At 47.7% G+C, this 18,417-nt stretch overlaps 1 protein-coding gene across 1 annotated transcript in view; it reads left to right on the forward strand.

The window, feature by feature from the left end:
* The first annotated feature begins 1,048 nt into the window (after positions 1 to 1,048).
* Positions 1,049 to 18,417, forward strand: part of GRIK3 (glutamate ionotropic receptor kainate type subunit 3) — a 186,593-nt gene continuing 169,224 nt past the window's right edge. Inside the window, exon 1 of the mRNA XM_083625175.1 lies at positions 1,049 to 1,235. Coding sequence (XP_083481301.1) covers positions 1,076 to 1,235 — 160 coding nt within the window. The 5' untranslated portion in view covers positions 1,049 to 1,075. The remainder of the gene's footprint in view (positions 1,236 to 18,417) is intronic.

Consider the following 18,417-nt stretch of genomic DNA (forward strand, 5'->3'; position numbering starts at 1 on the left):
CGCGCATTTCACATGGGCGTTGTGTGCGTGAGTTGCGCGAACTCCTCGGGCTGCGCAGTCTCCCCCCCCCCCCCCCGCGAGCTGGAAGCTTGGCGCCACAGTCACGCCTCGGCCCTCCCTGCTCCCAACTGGCTCCCTCCTTCGAGGCCTGCAGGGCCAGAGCTGGAGGTTCCGCTGCAGTGAACCCCGCTGCCTCCCCCCCTCTCCCCCTTCCCCTTCTCCTCCCGCCTAGCGGTCGGCGGCTACCCAAAGGGGAGCCCCGTCGGGGCGGCCGCGGCCTCAGCCAGGAGGAGAAAAGCACTCTGCACGTGTTCAGAAGCCCTCCCTTGCTCTCCTTTCGGGCCACGTGCCTCCCAGAAGTCCCTCTCCCGGAGACTGGGCGAATTCCTCGCTTGCGCCTGGAGAACCGCGCCGTCCAGTTGGGTCAAAAAAAGACCACTCTAGTATTTTCAGCACCGGGACAGCTCCTTCAGCACCGGGAACTACCGCCTCCTTCCCTTCGCCTAGCCGGCATGCCCTCGAGCATGTACAGAGTGCCTTCCCCCTCCGCCTGAGCCTCGGGGGCAGGGCTTGCCGGGCAGAGGGCGTGCCTTGCTCCGAGGCTTGAGCCCCGGCACCTCTCGGCCGCGATCCTCCCGCAGCAGCGGCGGCAGGAGCAGCAGGCCCCCTCCACGCTCCCCCGCCCTCCCCGTGTGGACGCGGCTGCACAGCTCCGCGCCAGGCAGAGCGAGCGGCGGCGGCGGGAGGCAGCGCCAGTCGGGGGAACTTGTGAGGAGGAAGGAGGCAGGCAGGCAGGCGAGCGCGCACCGGGCGTAGGGGGAGCCCGAGCCTCGCCGGGCGTGGCGGGGCGGCGGCGGCTCCGGCGGCTCCGGGTCCTCCTCCTCCTGCACGTCCCCGCCGCCGCGGAGGTCCGGCTCCAGCTGCCGCTCCTCTCCGCCAGGAGGATGCCCCGGGCTGAGGGGGAGGCGCCCTCCCCGCCGCCGCCTCGCCCGCTGCTGCCGCCGCCGCCTCTGGAGGTGTAGCGGGCGCCGGAGCCGGAGCCCGGCTGGCTGGCTGGCTCGCCCGCCCGCCCAGGATGCTGACCTGCTGCCGCCGCCCGCGCCCGCTCCTCCCGCCGCTGGACCGACGCCGCCGCTCCTCCGCCGCCTCCACTGCCTCCGCCGCCGCCGCCGGACTCTTCCTGGGGCTCGTCTGGCTCCACTCCTGCCACGGGATGCCCCATGTCATCCGCATCGGTGGGTGAGACGACAAACCGGGGCGGGGGGGGGGAGGGAGGTCAGGGCTCACTATCATGCTATTTCTTCTTTAGGGTGGGCTGTCACTCCACTTTGGGGCGATTTTATTGGGTTTGGGGCTTCCTGGGGCGTTTGGCTGGCAATAGGGGCGGGGGGGCGACCTTGATTGATTATTTAATAAAAGACCTTGAAAACGACCCTCCCAAGACTTTAAAGACGGAGTCGAGATATAGATATATATTTCTGCAAAGAACAGAGTTCTTTTGCTGGCGGGGGTTCTGTCTCTGAGCCAGAGGTGGCTTCGAGGAGGGGGGGGGACTTGCCTCTTCACCCTCCCTCCTCCTTACTTTGGCTTGTCCCCTTCTGCGATAGACGTCTAGCAGGCGACGGGAAGTTTGCCCCTCCCGCACCCCCACTCGTCCTTTCCCCCTTTCGTTGCCGATATAGACGGAGCTTTTTGCAGGAAGCAAAGTTTGGCTTCTCCCGCGAGGCGCTTTCTGATCTGTGCAGAGAGAGGATGCGGGCTAGAGAAGATGCTACGGAGGATGCAGCCTCGCCTCCGAGATGCTCTGGTCCAGCACATCCTGCGCTAAAGGGGATGCTGAGGGCCAGGCGCTGGCGGCTACATTTCCCTCTGTACAGGAGCCAGGTGCAAATGTGGAGTTTGAAATTTTGATGCTGTTTCCCAGCAAGCAGTTACTGCCTCTGAATGGGGAGGGTTTCCCCCTTCCCCCAATATTTTGACAACTCCTTTCCCCCAAATATAGTACCAGATTTTGTTGCTGCTGCCAAGGGTGATGTCTCTTGCCTTTGCTTTCCACCAGCCGGCGCAAGGCTTTCTCTTCTTGCTCCCGGGGCTCAGAGGAGTGGGAGAGAGGAACCGCTGTAAATTTTTAGCCATGTGGCAAAGTGAATCCAAAAGTCAAAGTATCTTTTTTGTGCCTTAATTAAAAGAAAACATTCCCCTGCCTTCTCTTCTGCCTCCTTTCCAGCATAGTTCAGTTGTGGTTCCCTTTGTCTTTGGAAGTTCTTGCAGGAGATTTTGTTGCTTGGCATGGTGTGGTGAAGAGAGGGGAGGGGCAGCTCTAATACCAGGGCAGCCCTTAGGATTCCAGAGGTCAACACCATCCCCAGCTAATAGAACGTGGTCCCTAGGGAAGTACTCCTGCCCCACTGAACAGAAGGGGAGTTGCCTAAGAGCACGGTGGCATTTGTAAGGGTATCTCCCCACCCCCTGTCTCCACTGGAAGCAGCTGCCTCTGGGCTCACACATGCTCTAGAGTTCCTTTGTTCTTTGGCCCAGGAACAGCTGAATTGCCTCCATCAGGGAAGGGAGCCAGAATAGCCACCCCTCCAGAGCTGGTGTCTTTGACAGAGAGGCAATCTGAGGTGCGATTCTGGTGAATGCCTTCCCTCCATTTTTGTCCTTGTTTTCCAAGTGTCCATCCAGCAGGCTGATTTCCAACTAATGTGAGGTATGGCTTCTGGTCCAGTACAGGTGGTCTTTCCAGCCAAGCTCTCTGCAGTGCCTGTGGGCTTGTGCACCATCTCTTGAGGATGGGGTAGCCCCTGTTGTGCCTGAACGTGGACCCTCTTTAGTCCCACTCCCATAGACTGAGCTGCTCAGTGTTTGCTGGATTGTGTAGGCATCAGGACCTGATGTTCCATTGCAACTGTGACTGTTGTTTGGCTTCACCTGATGGGTCCGTTTTGTCCTGGGATGGCTGAATGTGAGCTTGGGGAGCTGGAAAACATCAAAGGAGCCCCCAAGAGCCTTGGCATGTATGTCACCTGAGGAAGGCTGCTCTGTGGGCCTAAGGGGCCTCTTCATAATGCAGTGATTTTTCCTCACCTTAATTTAATAAATAAATAAAAATATATCTAAGATGGTTGGAAGGTCAACAGCCTTTTATGAGCTCTTGTACTTGTGCTATGGATGCTTCAGGCAAATGGGTCCTATTTGATGCTTAATGTATGCTAACTGCAAAAATGAATGTGCATTTGGGCTGTGGGAGGGGGGAGGTTGTTCATCTGAACATGCACCATGCTGTGTTGCTTTCATTGACAATTTGAGAGTATACAGGTTTAACCTTGGTTGTAAACATGGCTGGAACATAAATCCAAGGAATTTGGATGCTTGATATACTGTTGTGTTTGTGCCATTCAAGAGTGGGCACATGGCCCCCTTTGGATATTCGAAAGGGGAGGGAGCTGGCCCAGCTAGCTGAACTCCACCTCCTGTGGTGTGGAATTTTCTCTGAGGTGAAAAGGCACTGGTGGATTTGTAGAAAGAACAGAGAAGAGTTTGTAGTTTGCAAATGCTGTGGATTCTACCTTCTTGTTTGGATGGATTATTTCTAGAGGACCACTCAGGTGTATCTGAGCCATTGTTTATTTTCCAGAGCTCTCTGTATAACTGATTTTCAAGGATGGAGAATAATTTTCTAAACTCTGCTTTTCAAATCTGGCTTGGCTAGGCTTTCCCCTGGAAGCTGGTGGAAGAAAACTGTTTTAATTTTTAAAAGAAAAAAAGGAAAGATGTTGGTTAGATTTAATGCTTTTCTATGTAAAAATCTCTTTTCTAAAAATGTCACATAAAAGAAGAGAACTGAACAGCCAGAGAGACAAGAGAATTTGTAGCAACTGCGGCAATTTCAGGTTTAGATCAAAGTCAACACAGCTTTCCCATGCTGAACTGTCATTTTTCCTTTTTAGGAATGCTACAATTTCATCCTTCCCGCTTTCTTAATTTCATTTCTTTGTCCTTTTGTGTCAACTTAAATCAGGTTTTACAATAAACTGAGTTCTAAAAAATCAGGAAAGTTGTTGAATTTCAAATAGAACAGCCTGGTTAAATGACAACAAGGCATGATTCTGAAAAAAGAGACGGCTTGGAGTGGGGAGATCTGTGGTTCTGTTTTTGCTGAAATCATGGTTTTTCTCACTGAAAGAGAAAATTCCAGTACTTTCCTACATCGTTTCTGAGTTATAAGCATTGGGTTTAATCAGCATTGCATGCAAACAGAGGAAGATGTTTTTTACTGGAACATCTTCATGTTTTCTCGTGCAAATGTCATGCAACTTTGAGCATAATCTTTCTTTGAGTGTGATTTATTATGCCTGGTGCAAATGTAATTGCAGACACAGGATTGAGGATTTCAAAGGCAACATGGGGGTAAATCTGGAACAGCACAGCCCAATTGTCTTACATGAATATTGGCTGGTGTAAGTGAGGTGGCTGCTGGTAAGTTTGCAAATGCAATTGAACAAAGTATTGTCCTTTGGAGTGAATGACTCCCCATGAAGCAAATTCATTTGGCATTTATGGTTAAATCGCATTTCTTGCCTGCCTTTCATTCATCTGAAGTTTAAAAGCCTTGCTGAGTGATGCAGCAGCAAGTCTCTGCTCCCCCTTGTGCTGCCTTGCAGCCTGTGACATCGCAAAACCTCGAGAAACATGGCAAAAGCTTCCCTAAAGGAGACGGCGAAAGCCTCTCCAATTGCAAGAAGCCTTCGGACGTCGCATTTGATTGCTGTGGCAAATCACTCATCTGATTGAAGCATCAATTAATATTCTGCCTTGTTGAAAGAGGTCAAATATATGCAGAGGCTAAAAGGGGAGGCAACAGAGTCAAAATCTGGGTGAAATCTTAGACTCACAAGAGGAGTGTCTCGTTGCCATGGATCCTTGGGTTTCTGCAGGTGGCCGGTATCTCTCCAGAGTGTGATGATGCTCCTAGGTGAAGCATCCATCTCCCTTCTGCATTGTCCTACATGCACTGTGGACTTGAATGGGAAAATTGGTTTGGACCAAAACACAATAGCTGTCTGGCACCTTGCCAAAATGTAGCCACCATCAGCCTTGGTGTTCTCCCACAGACAGCAAGCTTCTGCTATATTTTTTTTATTATTAGATTTTTTTTGCATAGAAGCACTGACAGCTCTCCTCACCCTAGCATTCTGCAGATTGGCGGTTGGAAAGGGCGCATCTTGTGTTTTGTGTACACTGTCGTCGTAAGCCCGGCAAGAAAGGGGCTTCTTTTTTTTTTTTGCTCTTGGCTTGTGAGGCAGCTGGGACGAAGGCCACAATGCTGGTTTCGAAACAAACAGGCTGAAATAAGAGATGAGTTATGCTAATTTGTGACTGAGAAAGGAGGTTGTGCCATCAATTGTTTGGATAAAATACAAGTAACACAGAAGGGAGGCATGTGGGCGGTTGTAGTCTGCCGAAAATAAAATAGTTCATTGATTATTTTACAGAAATGTGTTGTGGGCAAATTCAATTCATAATTACATTTCCTTGAGAGGGTAGCCTTTTTATTCCTGGGACTCATTATTCTGTTTGGCTTTTCTTTTTAGAAACATCGCTTCCAGTCATCCCCTCCAGGGAGATTTAACAGCATTTCCCTGATACCTAACCCCCCTTTCCAAATAATAATTTCACAATTGAAAACTGCAGTGTTCAATTGTGTCTGGTATTGTTCTGTGAGAAAAGAAAGAATCTGGAGGAAAGAGTCAGATATTATTTTATTTGGCTTGGATGTGATGAATAGCTTGGAGAAAATCTTGTTTCATGGGGTGGCTGGAAGAAGTGATTTAGAAGGTGGATGGTGCGCTCAAGCCTTTAAGGAGTGCAACAAGTGTGTGGGTGTGTGGGTGTTGATGTGACCACACTCTGCCCGGTATCAGGAGATGAGTGATCCTGGAGAGCAATGCTTCCCCCTTTGAATGTATGTGAGAATGCAGCATTCCACATTCCTTGGGGGTTGTGTGCAGAGCCTCACCTGATTCTACACACCTCGGATCGACCCACCTGCTTGCTCACTTGTACTTGCCACACTGATCTCAGGAGCTGCAGTCAGACTCAGAGGCAATGCCAGATTTGTCCCACTGTAAACCTGGATCGATGCCTTGAAAGATGACGACTTGGCTCCCAATTTGTGGAAGCGTAATTGAAAATCGATGCTATCGAAGTGAAACCGGTACGGAGATGTTTGCAAGATCAGGGGTGATCTTGTCAGGATAATTCCTCAGAATTAGGGCTCTGGGCCAGGGAGGCTTGATCACTTTACATCGGTGTGCAAGCAAGATTGGGATCTCTGCCTGGATCCTACCCTCCCCCCCGCCCAACCGCAGCAGTGATGGGATGTGTCACCACAGCCATCTGGGGACATAGCGCCTGTCTCTAAGTTTGTGTCTTGGCGAGTGTTAAACAATGAGAGGGGCACACTGGCGGCAGCCACGGCCGTTGATACAATAAAGCTTAGCCGTACTGGAGAAGACACAAACTGAATGAAGATCAATATGTCACCCCTCCTCCCTCCGCCCTCGCACACTCTCCCCGCGCAAAGCAAATAGCTTCAGACAAGTGGCTTCTCACCACCTGGGAATGGTAGGACCAAGTTAGAAAACATTAGCTTGAGGAACTGTCCCTTCCAGCGCGGAAATTCCAAATGCCTTTAAAAATCCTTTTAAAACAAGAGAGGGAAGCAAACAGAGTGAAACGCAAGTCCATTCAGATTCAGGCCAGCGTACAGGAAGAGATGCAGCACCAGGCCAGGTCTGAAAGTTCCCTGATGCCCCGGGGGGAGCAGGGAAATAGCTCTTTTTAAAAAAGACTGAATGGTATTTAAAATACTAGGAGGACATATGCACATCTAGCAGATTTTTTTTTGTCATGTCAAAGAAAAAAAAATGCTGCAATGCTTTGCCATGTCTGCTTTCCAATAAAAATAAAAAATAAAATCTGTATGTAGATGCTGATATTTAGGTCTTGCTGGTGCAGATTACAAAGAGCCCTTCCAGAAGCAAAACAGCGAACAAACAATGAGAGGCTGCTTTTGTGAATACAGCAGCCAAGATTAAGGCAGGCCCAAGTGTATCCATGCATAATATGGATTTAGGTTTTTTCCTTGTCTCTCCCTTCCCCTTCACTTAATTCTGTGATGTGGATTTAAGCTTCCATAAGCTCAGTGTGTATGCGTATGTAACCATCTACCTATTTTAAAATTCTCCCATTTTCTAACCAGCATTAATGTTTTATTTATTATTGTTTCTTGTTTTTTATTACAGTTCTGTGAACCACCCTGAGATCTTTTGATGAAAGGCGGTATATAAATTTAATAAATAAAATAAAAATAAAATACAGTTGCACCCTACTTTTCAGGTTATAGATTCAGGCTGTTGGTGGCAGCAGGTCGTGTGTGTGTGTGTGTGTGTGTGTGTGTGTGTAGAGCCTAGCTTGATCAGGCTCTGAAGTGGCCTTTGCCTTCGCCTCCCACACCCCAATTCTCTCTCCTGTGCATAGATGTCATACTTGAAAAGCTCAAAGGATCATTTAGTGACATGCATGTAAATGCTGTGTCGCCGTTAAATTTCTGGGCTCTATGGCATGCAAATGCAAAATTGGGACGATGCTCTTGGCGCATAATGGAATTTTACCTGCCGGTGTGGAGTGAGGATGGAAGCCATCTGTCCCCTTTGCAGAAGCAGAAACTGCATCCTCCATCTCCCCTTCTCCTGTTGATGTGTTTTTTGAGGATTGATTTCATATTATGTTTTTGAAACACTGTATTTTCATATGAAACGAGAATGGTTAATTCTCGGGGTGGGGGGGAGATACTTCCAAAACTGCCTCCCCTCCCTTTTTTTTTGCTCAAACCTGATCCCAAAATGGGTTTTTAATTTCAGGTCACACAGTCATTTGGTGATTTCTGTGAGGTGAGAATGAGGCTGCTGGGGTGTAAACTGTAAGATGAATTTCGAGCGAGAGTGTCATTGTTGCTTCTTTGTGGCAGGCAAATCTAATTACTTAATCCCTGCTCTCTTGAGAACCATCTACGTGGATATTAAGGTTTGGCAGCAGTGCAGGAAACAGGGCTGTAGTTGACGTAGGGTTTGCGAAGCTCACAGCCAGGAGCACAGTGGGAGAGTCAGGCGGCTTTCTCTGTCGGCCACCCTCTATTGTGTCGTGGGCTGTGATATCGTTAGGGTGGTCTTAAAATTTAATTGTTGCAAGCGCAACCCACCCCAAGTGATGAAAATGCGTTAGAGGACACACTTGCATGGACTGATAAAAATGAAAGACATTAATGCTTTGGCTGCTTTTTCCAAATGTGCTTCATGCCCAACTCAAACTCCTTAAACTGGCTGTTGCATTTGTAAGGAGAGCAGAAAGACCCAGGACTGTTTCTTTGCACAGATGCAGATGTCATTTCTAATCTTCTGGCAAACTTATCCTGTTTTTCATACAACAGGAAAACCATATTGCTCTTTCACTTTGCGCCTTGAATTCATTTGCATTTGTTGTGTGTGCGTTTTGCTCCCGAGGACGTGGTTTTATATTAACTCTCCTTGATTTGACAAAATCCTTCTGTTGCCCACCTGGCAGGGTGACTCTTGCCCTTTTCACATGACAGCTCTTAAGCTCCCGTTGTGTTAATAATGTCAAATGAGAGGGGGTCGATCTGTTGCAGACACCACGGCAGGTGTTTGAATGGCAGCTGGTGCTTCAGGTGTGAATGGTCAGCAGAGGGCGCTGTGCTTTGAGGACGCTTAACATGTGTCCTGATTTCTACCCTCCTACCTTTACCTGCCAGATTCCCTTTGCAGTTGCTGAATGATGCTTCTTGTTGCTTTTAAGGGGTGTGGTGAACTTCCACCCTCTTTCACCATCTAGAGTCTACTGAGCCAGCACGATTTCTGGTGCATCCTTGGAGAGACAGGCAGGGAAACCCAAAAGAGCAGAGTGTCCACAGGATACGCTTAAATAGGAATTGCATAATGTCACACTTCTCCATGATACTTTTGCAGTCATCATTGTAATCATCATCATTATCTTGTTGGCAAAAGGTTTTAATGTGCTTCCATGCCACTGGCAACTGCCTTTGTTTTCATGTGTTTCCACCCCCAAACAAATGTTTCCCCTCTTTTCCTTACTGATAAAAAAGAATAATAATATCACTGGTGAGAGAAACTAGGTACAGCTCACATGTTGCACATTTTGCAGATTATTTATTTACTTTTATTTTTTGTTCTTTTAATTTTATAAGGGAAAGGAAAGCAGTAGCTCTTTAGGAGCACAGGAATCCCTATAGCCTGGTGTCCAAATATCTCATTCATTAATCATAGTTCTGACTTCACTCATAAAAACTCAACAGGAGCAGCCAGGCTGGCTTATCTCACCCAAATTGCTTAGGGGGGTGCCTGCACATTTTGCTTCATAACTTTCCTTCTAGTATGGGGAAAGGCTTCCTCCCCCACCCCACTCCATGAAAGCTCAAGCATCTAGGCCCCCTTGTAGGCATGGGCCATTACAATTGTACCTTGTACAATTGTAGCATTTGCACCATTAGAAATCTGGCCATGCTTCTCCTGATCTTCCAGTCATACCTGATCCATGCTTGCAATCCTGGTTTGGAGGGATCACTATTTAATCCAGGCAGCTGGTGTCAAGAATGTCCAGGTCTGATGGTTCCTCAGCATCACTGGGTTTGGAGATCTGCTGGAGGGTTCTGCTCCCACGCTCTTTCTCTGAGGAGACCTCAGGCTTCAGGTCTGGACAGGGATAAACTTTGAACAGTTAGGCTATTGAGAGGCTGGCAGCTAGAGATTTGGTCTGAATGGTTTCCAAAGAGTTATCTGCAACCCTGAGATAAAGAAGCCTGTTTTTCTAGCATAAAATTAACAATAATGAAAATCAGAATGTGGTTAACCAGTCACCCAGCTGAGGGTTTTGGGCTGCCTCTTCACTTCCCACATGAACTTGCCTCTCAGCTGTGGTCATCTGAGGCTTGTTGTGCATCATAGAATCATAGAGTTGGAAGGGACCACAAGGATCATCCAGTCCAACCCCCTGCAATGCAGGAATCTTTTGCTCAATGTGGGGCTTCAAACCCATGGCCCTGAGATTAGGAGTCTCATGCTCTACCAACAGAGCTATCCTTCAAGGGCAGTGGTTGGGGTAGGGCTTTTTGGGTGGCAGTACCAGAATTAAACACTGGGATGCGGGTGGCGCTGTAGGTTAAACCACAGGACCTAGGACTTGCCGATCAGAAGGTCAGCGATTCGAATCCCCACGACGGGGTGAGCTCCCATTGCTTGGTCCCTGCTCCTGCCAACCTAGCAGTTCGAAAGCACGTCAAAGTGCAAGTAGATAAATAGGTACCACTCCGGCGGGAAGGTAAACGGTGTTTCTGTGTCCTGCTCTGGTTCGCCAGAAGCGGCTTAGTCATGCTGGCCACATGACCCAGAAGCTGTACGCCGGCTCCCTCGGCCAATAAAGTGAGATGAACGCCGCAACCCCAGAGTCGGCCACGACTGGACCTAAAGGTCAGCGGTCCCTTTACCTTACCAGAATTAAACAACTCCCCCCCGCCACTGTGCCCCACCCCAGGGTGCTTAGACTGACCCATTCTCTGTTGTCTTTTAGGCAGGGGATGGATACATTTTTGTTCCAGTTTTGTGTGTGTGTGTAAATTTTGTCTTCTTACGGGGCTGATTTTGTTTGGCTCTGGGCTTTGAATGCTCTTTTTAACTGAGTAGCTATCCCATTGTTGTAAGCCATCTCACAGGTTCTTTTTTGAGCTGAAAGTTGCTACAAATATGTTTTATAAATAACACGTTTTGGAGCTTCCTGTAGGGTGGGACTTTATTGCCTGCGGGGCTCTCTTCATTCCCAGATCCTTCTGTCATCAACACAACTTTCACAGAGACCAAATGCCTCTTGGGAATAGCAGTGGGCAGCTGCTGCTCAGGGCTGCTTGAGTTCCCTGTTGCTCTGGAAATGAAAGAGGCTGCTTTCCTCCCCTATCCCAGAGTTGCAAAAAAGCTATGGGCTTTGGGGGTCCGTGGGTATCTTTGCAAACTGGAGATAGTGTCATGGGCTGCGCTCTGCAGCCAAGCCACTCCGCTGCAGCACCAGTTATCTGGGCTCCTATGGGCTTCTTCCAAGGCTGTTTTCAATGAGGTGGAGGGGTGGGGATGCTGCTCTGTGCACCAGGTAAAGCCCCTGTGGCTGAACATTGGGGACCCCTATGAATATATGGGGTGGGGTGGGGGGAATTTCAAAGCAACAGGTTTGAGAGAGGGCCAAAGCAGCCTGTTTCGAAAGCACCCAAAATGGAACATGATGCGAAAAGAAATGCCTGATGTAGGCTGTGTGTTTTCCCGCTTAATAAATAGACGGCTGTCATCTTTTGTCTCTTGCAATAAAACAGTAAATAAAATATGGAATAAGCCACGAGCTTAGCTGAGTTAGGGAGGTCTGCTGGGACCTGGCATCAGACTCGCCTGCTACTATTCTGCAGTGAATTTAGAGTACTTGGGAAAGCAGTCGTGGGAGTTATTTTAAATCCCACCACCTGGCCATGCCGGAGGAGCTTCTTGGAGGAAGTGGGCTTATGTAATGTTTCCAGGCACTGCAGCAGGAGGCCCCCCCCCTTTTTATTGCTTCCACTTAAATATAGATATTTATATATTGTCCTTTTGTGCAACCGAACAGAGCTTATTCCCAAATAAATTTGTTGAGCATAAGGGCAGCAGCCACCAGCTCCATTTTATCCCTCTAGTTGTGACGGTGCTATTATTTAAGTGATTTTTTAAAAATGCAAAACTGCATTTTATGCCCAGAATATTTCCTCCCCACCATACCCCCGCCTCCGGGTTGGCAAATGGTTTCTTGGTTTTTGTTTTTGCTGTGCCATATCAGGAATATAGAAGCAGCTGTAAATCATTGAATGGCAATGCGGGGGTGGGGGGAGTAGAAAAGGCCTTCTCTGTGCAAGAGGGCTGAATTGCTGGCCCCACCCTTATGTAGGATACAGGTATCAACTGGATTGTGCATTTCTCTGAATTTTACAATGCAATTTTGCTTCCAAAAATAGGGGGGGGGGGAATGCATGTTTTATATAGAAGTGTATAAAAAAGAATTATATTTTTTTTTTGGAAGGGGAAATGCATTGAAGAGCATAATGAAATACATCAGTGGAAGTATTTATTCATTTTATTTCATAAAATTTATATGCCGCTTGATTATAGAAAAAACCTCAAAGTATGAGGATAAAATCCATATAAAACAAGCATTTTTTAAAAATTTGTAAAAGTGGTAGAGAACAGACCTAAGACCTCAGTCTGTGCAAAACTGCCATGAAACAAAAATAGGCTGATCTGTCCTCCCCGAAGTCTGTCATTCCCCCTTGCACTCAGGAAACATGCCTCCTCCCAGTTTGAAAGATGTTGTGCTGCTTGCTTCTCCACTTGGATGAGGGGAGATTACAAAAGTGTGGCATATCTGCAGGTCTAGAGGTGCATTAACTGTACTTTCCATCCCGCACATGCCTTAATCTTCCATGCCTGCAGCTGTGACTCTGGCCCTAATTCTGCCCCCAGGATGAGCCCAGTGGACTGCTTCAGGGGGAAGTTGGTACATGTGCAACCACAGCAATGCCATTCCATGCTGCTGCTATTTTGTTTTGTGCTGAGGACTCTAGGCGCAACTCAGTCTCTGCTGCCACAAAGGAAGGGTTACAATCCACAGCAAATAGGCGGGACACTGGGAGTCGGGAAGGGCTTTGCAGAAGTAGTTGTCTTTTTTATGATGGATAAAGGAGGACCTGGCTGCCCCTTGGGAACAGCTTGGTAGGAAGAGGTCTGGAAGCAGATTTGGATGAGAGAAGCAAAATGGGGGCAGGGCAGGGGGGGCAGCAGAGAACATGTGAGCACAGGGTTGAGAAGGGGATGTAGGGGAGACTGGGAGGGAGGGAGGCAGACAGGTTCTTCCAGCGTCTGTAGAATATTTCAGATGCATTACATAAAAAAGTCATGACTTTCTGCATCTGAAGCTGATGAAAACACAACGGAGTGTTCTAAATATAGGGGGTGGTGTTGCCCCTCTCTGATTACTGCTTTGAGATGAAAGGTAGGAGATTTTAGCACTTCAGATAAATAAATGAAACCGTTGGCATACCAGGTCTTGGTGACCCATTGCGGGGGATATTTTCAGCCCTGATTTCTTAGGCTTCTCTTGGGAAGTTGAAAAGTGCAGCTGAGGAACTTGAGCTCCCCAGGGAAGCTGGAAAAAGCCCCGTGGCTCAGAGACAAGAGACCGGGGCTCTGAGTCCCAGGCCAGAGTCACCGCTGCTGTAGCTTTGTAGATGCTTTCTGCCATTACTGAAGCCAGCAAGGCAAGCAAGGCCAGGCCTGCAGCTTCAGCATATAATATGAATTGCTGTTACTCTGAGTAAAATCAAAGACAGTCCCCCAGGAAGTCATGTCCCTTGGCAAGAGATTTCCTCTGTAGATGTTCCTGGTAGAATTGCCGCCCCTATCATTTATTCATTCATTCCTCTAGCATTTGCTAGTGAAAGTGGATAGGCCTCGCTCATAATGCTAGAACTCAATGGGGTCATCCAAGGAAGCTGAAAGTTAGGAGGTTCAGGACAGGTAAAAGAAAGGACTTGTTCACACAGCTAAACTATAGAGTCTCTCCCCCCCCAGGCTATCATGATGGCCACCAACGGATGATTTCAAAAGAGGATGAGACAAATCAGTGAGAAGATAGGATTCTCAGAGGCAGCTAGCTACCAATGCTATGTCCAACCTTCACTGTTGGAAGCAGTAATACTGGTTGCTAGGAATCTCAGGTGATGCCAGTTATATTATTGTGCTCAGATTCTGCACATTGGTTGACCACTGTGAGAGCAGGGTGCAGATCTTGTTGATGATACAGCTGCTGCAGGGCTCCCGCCCCCGCCCTAATATTCAGGGGTGCCAACTTGAATAAAATATTGTTGGGGCCCAGGTATGTCCTGCCCCACATAATTGATCAATTATGGTGCAAACACACCATTTGAATGGGAATACCAATCAACTTTGTGGTGGCCCGGCCCCCTCAAATATTTTTTGGCCCCTGGGAGTTGGCTCCTATGCTAGCATCCAACCTGTGAGCTTTGACTTGGCTTGCATTTGTGCCCCAATGCTTTCCCCTGTGGCCTATTTTCTTACTCAATAACATGCAGGGCATCACTCCCTAAAGGCTTCTGTCCTGGCTCTCGCTGGGCAAAGGACTTGGGTGAAATCTCTCCAGTAGCACATTCACAACTTCATCCCCCTCATTAAAAAAAAGTGCAAAAGCCAGGAGATGGAGAGGCCAGGAGGATGAAAAGATCTGGGGCTCAGCTGGCTGTAAGCTGGGTAGCAATAGGGGTAGCATAAGAGTTGGCCGTAGCTATCTCTTATCTACTTTAATTAGATTTTTTAAAATTGTCCTAGGTGTGTCATGTGGAAGGTGCCTGTTCCCAAGTTTCTGAGATGGGGGCACATTCCCACCACTTGCAGAATCCCCCCCCCCTGCAATTAGCCACATATCAAGGAGCAGCAATCCTCTGGGAGAAATCTGGGCTTTTATTCAAAGCCTTTTATTTGAGAATTTCTGTCTGAGGTCACCCAGTGTGGCCCACATGTCTTTCTGGGGGTTAGCACTCAAGTGAACATGCAAAGCACTTCTCTCTCTCTCTCTTTCCCTTACCAATTGTAGCTTCTTCAAGGTTACTTGTTAAGATGTGTTAAGATTCGAAATAATGGCTCCCTCTTTACACACGTGGGAAGTGATGGGCCACCGTTCACCTTCCATGCTGGAGAGTTTCTTGCCTGCCCACTACAGATTTGTATTTCTCTGGCCCCTGCCTATTTAAAAAAATACCCTCTGCTTTCATGGGGCATGCAGTGATTTATTGAATAATCAATTTCTTTATCTACCTAATGCTTTCAAGTAATCGATCAGTGCCAAAGCAATAAATCCAGGCTGTGATTTCAGCTCTCTCTCGAGTGTCCTGAGGATATTTTGCTAAGAATGACTTGGAGTTTTCCATGTTCCCCACTACTCTTCAGTTTTCCTCTTCCAAGGTCTTTTGTTCAAGCACATAAAGACAAAGCCCACAGTGTACATGCCCCTCAGGCCTTGTTGTTTGCAGGGCTGAGGTTGGTATGCAGTCGTTTAAAGGTTGAATTAAAGGTTGAATTGATTGGTGGGAACAAGTTTTAATTGATGGGGCCTGAGACTAAAGGCGACTTTCTTGCTGCTGTTCCTTCTTTTGGGGAGGCTGTTTCGTTCTTCCTGCTGTGCCAGGAAATAAAAATGAAAGGTGACTCTGGTGTCCTCAAAAAGAGGGGCTGGCTTTGTACATTAAATGGCAAGATCTTACCCCATTTTTTAATGTTTAAAACGTTTGGCAACCTTTGTTTTTAATTATTTCTCTTAAAGCAAAGAGAAAGCACCTGAATTCTTCCATCTCTCTCTTTCCTGTATGTTTATTACACTTGTATTCCATCTTTCCTTCAAGGAGCTCAAGGTGGCATACCTCTCCCTCTCCCCTTTTAATCCTCACAGCAACCTTATGGGGTAAGTTAGGCTGAGTAACAGGGAGTGACCCAAGGTCACACAGTGAACTTCATGGCTGCCACTGCTTCCCTGGCTGATCAGTACATTCTCAGGCACTGCTGTGTTCCAAAGTCCCCTTAATACAAAGAGTGGGTCCACTGTTAAATATGTCCTGCTCTTTGTAGCTTGATGATGTTAAGGCTTATGTAAAGCTTGGAGCTTTCTTTTTGAGGAGGCAAAAAGCTTAGGCATGCCAGGCTCAGTGGCCACTGAGGGAAAAGCATGGGGTGCAAGCATGTTTCTGCAGGACATCCCAAACCTTGTGTGATGTTCAGCATAATTTTTATTGTGACTCTTCCCATTAAGAACATAACATAAGGCTGTAAGAAGAGGCTGCCTGATCAGGTCTGGGGCCCCATCTAGCCCAGCATTTTGTTCTCACCGTGTTCAGCCAGAGACCTCAATGAGAACCTCCCAAGCAGGACCTGAGCACAAGAGCGCTCTCTCCTCCTATGGTCTGCAGCAACTAGTATTCAGAAGCATTGCTGCATCTGACACTGGAGGTTGTATATTGCCATCATGGATAGGAGCCATTGACAGCCATATTCCCCATGAATTTGTCTAGTCTTCTTTTGAAGCCATTCACATTCGTTGCCATCACTGCCTCCTGTGGAAGTGAGTTCCATAGTTTAACTATGTGGTGCATGAACTGCGTTTTGACAGTTTGTTCCTGCATGGACAGTGCAACTCTCTTAAATCCCCCATTGATTGCTAATGGGAGGAAAGAGATATTTTCTAGAAAAGTTTTGCTAGGCGGGATTAAAGAAACAAGTGTACACTTACTGAAAACAGAGATACTGGCCATAAATCAGCTCATAGAAATAAACAAAATTCATAGTGTAATCCCTGTGTGTGCTTACTTACGAGTCAATCTCATTGAACTCAGTAGGTTTTACTCCCAGAATGACCCATGCAGAGCTTGTCTGAGGCCTGGGGTGGGAGTCTTGTACTTGGCAAGTGTAAGTCCAGCAGGCTCCTGGCAGGACCCCTGGTCAGCTTAGCCCTCCAAGGCCCGGGGCAAGCATACGCTGCTGTCTCCTCCCCCCAGGCTGCATGGGCCTGCTCCCAGAATTGCCACTTCAGTTGCTCAATAGATGTTGAAGGATCCAAGAATATCTGAGCCTTGCAGCAAGACTAGTGCTCACTTTAAATTGCACAATATGCGGGGCAATGACAGCTTGCAGTGACTTATCTGACCCCGAAACAGATGCTAGGTGTGGCTTGGGGAGTTCATTGTGTTCCTGAGCCTTCTGACTTTAGCTGCAGACTTGCCCTGTGAAGGAAGGATATAAGTTAAACATTCCCAAATGGAAACGGTCTTGGACAGCTTTGTTCCCAACAGATCCCCATGTTAGATGGACCCTCGTCCACTGTTCACACGGCACTGGAGTGTGTTGCCTGTTTTGCTTGGCTGAAGGTTCAGCTAAAAGAAAGTTAGTGTTTGCTCTGTTTTGTCATATTGAAATATTCATGTTGCTCTGGCTATTTGGTTTTGGAGTGGCAGCATCTCCTTTCCTTGCTACGAGGCTGTTTTACATTTTGAGTACCTGGCTTCTGGGGCCAGATCCATTTCTCCCAATTAGAGGGAAAGCAAATTGCACACTAAAAGCTGTAACCCAGCCCAATTTGCATCTCATTACCCATAATACTGTCCATTATGAATTCACATTTAATTTTAGTACTCTTTTTTTGGAGGCGACTCACAACCTAATTAAATCTTCCTTTTACTCCAGGAATATGTTGTTGTTGTTGCTGCTGCTCTTTTCCTCATCCCAAATGTCCTCTCTCTCTTTTTCCATCTCTCTGCCAACAACAACAGCTAAGACATGGCTGGAGAGAAAACACAACACTTGTGGGAATGATGGCTTTGGCTGATGTGTCCTGCCACCATTTCATCATGCCTTTAAACAACATTCCTGCAATGTTCTGGTTTCCCAACCAAATCCAAATCCTGCTTTGGGAACTTAAGTGGCTTTTCTCATCTTCTGCAGGGAAGAGGCCCAGGTTCTCTTCTTACTCAGTGGTAACTCAGGAGCAGAGTCATTGCTTTCAATGTAAAAGGCCCCATGTTCCCATCTGAGACCCTGGAGAGTCAGCGCCAGTCAGTTTGGACAATACTGAGCTAGATGGACCCCAATGACGTAACTCAGGAAGCAGCTATGTGCCCCAGTCACACTGCCATTGATTTCAGGTGCAGGGCAAACTGAAGAGGTTTTCCTCAGGCCTTTCTTAAAATGTTCAGCTGTTGTTCTCCTTTCAGGGGACTAGGCCAGGGATGGAGAACCTGCAGCCCTCCAAATGTGGTTGGACTCCAACTGCCAGCAGCCCAAACCAGCATGGCCACTGGCCAGGGTGAAGGAAGTTGGAGTCAAGCCACACCTGAAGGGGCACAAGTTAGCCAGCTCTGGATTTGGCAAAGAGGGTGAGTATCAAGAATTTCCATTTTGATTACTAGTCTGGTTTGGGCATAACCATTGGACAAAACTGAACATAACTGCACCCATGATAAGAAAGGAATCTGCTTGGCTTCAGAAACATGGAGTTTTCACAATCTGCTCTGTTGTATCAGAGAATATGTGGTAAGAAAATGTCATTGTTGGTGGTGCAAATTTGCAAGATTCTTTCTCTGTCGCACCATTCTCAGTGTTTGATATTTTGTCTCATTTGCTTCTGTGAGCCATGGGGAAAAGCCTGCACTTGTGTTAAGTTCCTTCCCAGCCCACAGAGCAACCTTTTCAGCAACTC

The sequence above is a fragment of the Podarcis filfolensis genome (genome assembly GCF_964270895.1).
Source record: "Podarcis filfolensis genome assembly, chromosome: 8".
Lineage (NCBI taxonomy): Eukaryota > Metazoa > Chordata > Lepidosauria > Squamata > Lacertidae > Podarcis > Podarcis filfolensis.